Source organism: Carassius carassius, chromosome 4, assembly GCF_963082965.1.
Source record: "Carassius carassius chromosome 4, fCarCar2.1, whole genome shotgun sequence".
Classification (NCBI taxonomy): Eukaryota; Metazoa; Chordata; class Actinopteri; order Cypriniformes; family Cyprinidae; genus Carassius; species Carassius carassius.
The window spans coordinates 39474721-39481736 of NC_081758.1; the positions used below are offsets into that span (position 1 = coordinate 39474721).

At 38.0% G+C, this 7016-nt stretch overlaps 1 protein-coding gene across 1 annotated transcript in view; it reads right to left on the reverse strand.

Moving 5' to 3' along the window:
• Positions 1–317: 317 nt before the first annotated feature.
• The window catches only part of LOC132135915 (iron-sulfur cluster co-chaperone protein HscB-like), a 7230-nt gene continuing 531 nt past the window's right edge, over positions 318–7016 (reverse strand). Inside the window, exons 2-5 of the mRNA XM_059547208.1 lie at positions 6147–6236; positions 3968–4112; positions 3728–3775; positions 318–415 (exon numbers count right to left, since the gene is read on the reverse strand). Coding sequence (XP_059403191.1) covers positions 318–415; positions 3728–3775; positions 3968–4112; positions 6147–6236 — 381 coding nt within the window. The remainder of the gene's footprint in view (positions 416–3727; positions 3776–3967; positions 4113–6146; positions 6237–7016) is intronic.

Genomic DNA, 7016 nt, shown 5'->3' on the forward strand with positions numbered 1-7016 from the left:
TCATGCATCTTGGTGAGAAGGTGAAACTTTTTGCCTTCAACATGCTAAAACACCATAATACTGTGGGCTCTTAAACAACCCAAAACACCCTATCAATGCCATGGGTTGCAATGACAAAACTGTAACATCAAGGAGGTGAGTTTTGCACAGACAAGATCCACTAGTAAAAAAAGCATTGCCTTTGACAAAAGATTAAAATAAATGTACTTTATTAAGATACCAACAATAATCCAACAAATATACGCCATCATCAATAAATACTACTATAAAAACAAGTGTAAAATCCTTTGCTGAGCTGGATTACTATTGCAAATTGTTTACAATTGTCCCTCAGCAATTCTGTCTTTTACCGTCTCCTCTATATTTGTGAAGTACTTCATTTGGGCCAGGAGCTCTTTGGCGGTCAGCAGATCCCCTGTGAAAAGAGACTCGTGAGGCAAACACAAAAACAGCTATTTTCCACTCGCAAGCCATGGAAATGTGCATGCAACCGGCTGAATTTCTGTCAAATCTGGGAGGTCGTGCACAGTAAAAAACGTTGTTGTTTTTTTTTACCCAACTGTTGGGTTACACATATTGGGTAAATGTGTTGGGTTATATTAGAATTTGTTGGGTCTTTTTTTTTTTCGTTGTTTGGTTGTTTTTAGTTATAACCCAACTGTTGGGTTAAATATGTTTCCCGCTTCACTCCTTTCAAATTTTAACGGTCCAGTCAGTGACTCAGCGCGGACATCAGCGGCAGCCTGCATGATTATGAAAGTAAAGTAACTGTTAATATAATCGTATGATGTATATAACTTTTATAACATTAAGTAATGTGTCTGATACATTAATTATTATTTTTTTATACGTTAAAAAAAGTTTTAATTTCCTTTAGTCCGTTTGTTTCCCCCAGAGAATCAGATCGATTGTAATTGAATGATATTCCTGTTTGTTCGCCAGCATTAATACATTAAAAGATTAGCTGCAAAACTTTTCAGAAAAGTATTACTTAAAGTTAAAAAAATGTCTGGTGAAATGTGAAAGTTTGACGAAATCATTAGAATCAAGCTAGAAAAGCTGCACGGACCATTTATCGGATCGGACCAGTAAAAGAAGCTGCTCGAGCGAGCTGAACTCACACATTAGTCATGCGAGAGACAACAGACTCTGTGAGAATCGTTTGAATGAACCTGCAATTTTCTGTTATAAAAGTTCAAAACCCAGACGAAAGAAAATCGCGCAGTCGTGAGGCAATCCCCCCTGCAGCGGAAATTTATACCAGTGCCCCAAATTTACATAACGTTACTCCTACAACCAACCTTTAAGAGGGGAGCGTAAAACAGAAGCCATATTCGTCTCAGTGCACCAGCACTAATTAATTGTACAGTAAAAGTGTTTTAATGGTTCATTCATATTGAATATTGTTAAGCATCTATTAGAATACCTTATAATTACAGCAATTTCTCTTATGAAGCTAGACTGATTGACAAGTTTTTAAATGTGTTGTACTAAATGTGTTTATACTTATGTTTTAGACAATGGACTTTTTCGTGAAGGAAAAATTGCAACAATAGTATTTCTGCCTGTTAACTGAAACATTTCAAGGTAAGTAACCTATTTAAATTAATGATACATAAGTTTTCAATTTTACTTAGACCTATGACGTCCAAAAATGATAAAAAAAAAGACAAATGCGGTGAAATAAGTGCATTGCCGCATTCCGTCCAACAAAGCTTCCTTTCATTTACAGTGTACTTTTGTTCCTCCCTACAAGTCCAAATCGATTCTCCACAAATTTTCTGGAGGGAGTGAAAACTGGTTTAGTCTGTCTCTTAGTGCAAATGATAGCAGATCCCCACGAAGACTGTAAAAACTTGTGCTTTCTCTGTACTTTTGTCATTTAAGGGCCTTCGTGCAGAAATTGTCTTTAAAACCCTTCCTGCTGTCTGCACCATACCACACAAATGGAAAAATGGTGTGCACATCATACACGGAAATGAAGCGGTCCTTCATTGACATTCAACCTGTAAGTAAAAGCAGCACTTAAAATTACAGTGCCCTGTGTAATCAAGTCACCTTTATTTATTTTGTATAAGACACACATTGTGCAATACAAATCGTTCCAAGAAGATATTTAAAAAAAAAATGATGACAGAATTTTTATTTTTGCGTGAATTATCACTGTAACCTATTTAAATTCGCTATAGCTTTTAACTCATTTAAATTCAATCATTTGTAAAGTGAGTATATGAAATATCACAATGCATGTTAACTGAACTTTTTTTTTTTTTATTCTTTTAAGGTTGGCACTAATTAGTGCTGTACTTGAATCATGAGACAAGCCAGAATCCACATGTCCTGGTGCTTGGTGACAAGTAAAACTCCTCCCAAGTATTTATTATTTTAAACAGGGAGGCGATGGAACAGGAGACGATACTACAAGCAGTCGATTTGTGTTTCAAACTTTTCTTTGTATATGACATCTACTACCTAAAGCCCTCTGCTCCCATTTGAGAGTTTTTGGAATACACAGTATTTAATAGTTTCTTCTGCACACTGTCTCCTCCTTAAAAACTTTGTATTTAGTAATCAGTAAACCACTTTTAATTTTATGGATCATCAGTAGGTCCAGCAGCTAGTAAAGTCGTATTTGAAAGTCGTAACATTTGCCAAGTGTGGTAACCCATATTCGGAATTGGTGCTCTGCATTTAACCCATCCAAGTGCACACACACAGCAGTGAGAAGTGAACACACCCCCGGAGCAGTGGGCAGCTATAGATCCAGTGCCCGGGGAGCAACTGGGGGACCACTGCCTTTCTCAAGGGCACTTCAGTCATGGGTATTGAGGGTGGGAGAGAGCGCTGTTCATTCACTCCCTCCACCTACAACTCCTGCCAGCACCGAGACTCAAACCTGTGACTTTCGGGTTACAGGTCCAACTCTCTAACCATTAGGCCACAGCTGTGAACTGTATTTGCACATTTGTGTGTTTTGATATGAATATGAATTGACACATTTGTACATCTTTGTGCACTTTAAGGGAAGTCGTGGCCTAATGGTTAGAAAGTCGGACTCCCAATTGAAAGGTTGTGAGTTCGAGCCTCGGGCCGGCAGGAATTGTGGGTGGGGGGAGTGCATGTACAGTTCTCTCTCCACCTTCAATACCACGACTTAGGTTCCCTTGAGCAAGGCACTGAACCCCCAACTGCTCCCTGGGCACCGCAGCATAAATGGCTGCCCACTGCTCCGGGTGTGTGTTCACAGTGTGTGTGTGTTATCACTGCTCTGTGTGTGTGTACTTTGGATGGGTTAAAAGCAGAGCACGAATTCTGAGTATGGGCCACCATACTTGGCTGAATGTCATGTCACTGTCACTTTCACTTTCATCTTGAAAATGTCAGTTGTATTTTTACACATTCTTGTACATTTAAATAAAATATTTTAAAATATATTTGTAAATGTGTTATATGCATATTAAAATAAAATCTGTAATTTACAACAAAAGTAGTTTCAAAATATGGTTTTATTAAGTAATTTTTAATAAAAATACTGATGTTAATTAATATAAATAATTAACTCAACTGTTGGGTAACTTTTAACCCAACAGGATTTTAACCAAATGGGTTGGGTTGAAATAACCCATAGATGGGGAGGTGCTATACCAACCCATAGTTGGGTTACAGGTTGGGTTATTTTTAACCCAACATTTTTTAGTGTGTGAGGAGGAGAAAGAGAGAAAAATACCTTTGTTCAGGGATGAGTTCATCCGTTCAGTCAAGTCTTTCAGTTTCTCTGTTGAAAGGAAGTAAAATACATTATATGAACAGCAGCGAAAACATAAAACCACAGTACCTTGAACTTTCTGATGGACTGAATCTAGGGCCACAAACGGTCACATAAATAAGCTGTGAGCGACATGAGTGGGAACAGAGCAATATTTCAAAAATCACTCCGGGTTGGAGCTTTTCTTTCTGGCCTACACACCTCGCACAGACTGCCCGATAGCGCTGACCTCGTCTTGGCTCCACGTCTCTGCGAGGCTCTCGTTGATCTCCATGACCTCAAGGAGAAACATGGGGTCCGCGGTGGCATCTGTACCTTCCTCCAGCAAAACCCCTCGCAGCTCCAGCTACAGCAGAACATGCAGGTTAAGCTCAGATCTATGTACAGTACAGTACATTACAGTACGCAATTATGTCCGTTCCCATTGTCAGAACTTGTGAATGGTACCAAAATAATGAACCGTACCATGCCACTTTTTTGGTACGCTTCCGTTGGGGTACAGGTACAGGTGAATCGTCATTGCCCAAATACCTGCGTCATTTTCTAAATATTACTGTTGTTGTGTCATGAAATCTAGTTTTAAGAGTTTTTCAGGTGAGAGTGTAGTTGTTTAAAACTCAAATCGCGATTTATCTATAAAGATAGCACCTATTTGAAAATTTGCTCAGCTAGTCCTTCTGACATTTGCAGCTAACTCTAATGTCTCTATAGTGATTAACCATGAGATACAATTTGTTTTAGGTATTGTAACACATGTTCGTAGGTTGGGAAGAAGGAGCCCTTCAGCCCCTCAGAGTAAACAAAGGTGTAGAGAATCACATTAACTATATACACTGCTGGTCAAAAGTTTTAAATAATCAATTTGTGTGTGTGTTAGTTAGTGAATTTATCTGATATTTGTTTTGATTTGAAAAATACAGTAAAATAGTAATCATGTAAAATATTATTACATTTTTAAAAAACTGTTTTCTATTTAGATATATTTTAAAAATAATTTATTCCTGTGATGCAAAGCAGAATTTTCAACATAATTGCTCTAGTTTTCAGTGTCACATGATCATTCAGAAATCATTCTAATATATTGATTTGGTCCTTATTATTATAATTTTTATTATTATCGAGGTTGAATATTTTTGTGGACTTTTGAATGGTAGTGTAAGTAGGATTTCTAAAAATAAAGAAAGAAATTAATACTTTTATTCAGCAAGGATGCATTAAATTGATCAAAAGTGACAGTAAACACATTTATAATATTACTAAACATTTCTATTTCAAAGAAATGTGCTACTTTGGGGAATGTCTTTTTTGTGTTTCTTGCTGTAAAGTTTAATATGGTAATTCACAGATTTACTTGCTTAAACCATACATTTGACAATATTTCACAGTAAAAAATAAAATAAAATATAAATAAAATAAAAATAAATAAAAAAAATTACACAATGTACAGTATGTTAAGCTTTTTACTAATTTTAACTGTATACAGCAATTTAAGCTTTTAACTTAATTTTTTTCTGACACATCCTTCTGTGAAATCTCTTGTGCTTCTTTCTTTAAAAGTACACGGTACTTCATTTGATATTCTGTTTTATATATAATGCATACAGTATAATCTGCAATCAGTTTTAGTGTGGTTTATGCATCTTACCCCCAATTTCCACCAGATGCGTAACGGCTGCGGAACGGCTCCGCTGCGTGACAGCTCCGTGTTCCGTCGTCCGTCAATACCCACCAGGTCCGTATTTGTTGCGGAACGGCTGCGGTCATGACTGACAGCTGACGTCACGATGCCCCATGTAATCTCGCGAATTCTGGTGTGATCGCGCGATATGTAGTTTCTATAAACAGAACTACCAAACCAGGAACAGTTTTCCATCCGAAGGAGTATAGGATAGAACTCTTTTCTTTTCTCTTTTCATTTCTTCATCCATCGTGTCAACGGGGTTAAAACTTCAACAAGCCTGTCTCCGCCCATTATGACGTTTTCAAGGTGTAGTGTAGGGAAATATGAGCGCGGTGTATTTTATTTTGAAAATTAAACGGATCTTTTATTTTGTTTCTGGCTGTTCTGTTTTGTCACTCGACTTCCTGTCCTGCGTACTCTGCCTTGTAGTGCTGCGGAGCGCTCCGGCATCCGGCTAAAATAGAAGCTCTGCGTATCTGCTCCGGAGGGCTGCGGATCGCCGGAGTCGGAACGCAGCTGTAACGCATTCAGTGGAAATACACTCATTGACTTTAATGAAAACCCATTGACTCCGCCGCCGTGCCGGAGCCGTAACGCAGCCGTTACGCATCTGGTGGAAATTGGGGGTTAAAGTTTTGGGGGTTTTTTGGGGTCACCTACAGCTCCCATATACACAACAAATACTAAACAAACAATTACCACGTAGACGGCCCGACTTAGAGGTTTCTGCAGCGTTCTGTAGGCTTTGTTCACCAATGATGATTGTTCTTCTGAATATTCCTGCTCTTTCTATAAATAGGATCAGAACACAAATACATTCCAAATTAAAGTCATTCTTCTCACAGGCTACAAAAACAATTTCAACAGCCCCTAAAGGTATAAATACACAAAGCTACAAAGTATAAAACAACCTGAAGAAATACTGTGATTGTGATTTTTATGAAGTAACAAAGGAAGTATTATACAAAAGAGTCATACTCTGCCCAAGTTTTCTAACTTTTCCAAGCGTTATATAATTATGTACTGTCACCACATTTATTTTAAGATATCATGACATGTTCTTTGTTTGTGGTAAGGATTTCCTCCTGGGAATGAGGGGAACTGTCAAAAAATGATACCCCAGCAATGCTGATAATTGTGCAGGGTTTTTTTCCCTGAAGGATCTGGCTGTGTGGGTGGATGCAGAGGGTCTGAGCTGGTGATGGGAGGCGTCAGGTGAAATAAGAGGTGAGAAACCAAAGAAATGACTTGCAGAGGAGAAACATTTTCAGCTGTCAGAGTTGCCAAAGCCTAGAGAATCAACATCCGGCTTGGTGTTGCTGTCAGGAAACCCAATTGGACTCGCAAAGCATGAACCAATCACCAAAGAACTGTCTGCTGCCTTATAGGAACGATGATGTGCTGCATACTTTTTACCTGAGCATCTAAATAAATATGGACAAGGGATACTGAGAGTGTGCTTGTACAAAGTTTAATATATAATGCAAAGCAAAAGTGTTAGAAGGTGACTTTCAAAACACAGTGTTTTAATCTGGTATGTTTGGGTTTTTACAGTTGTTATCTTTCACC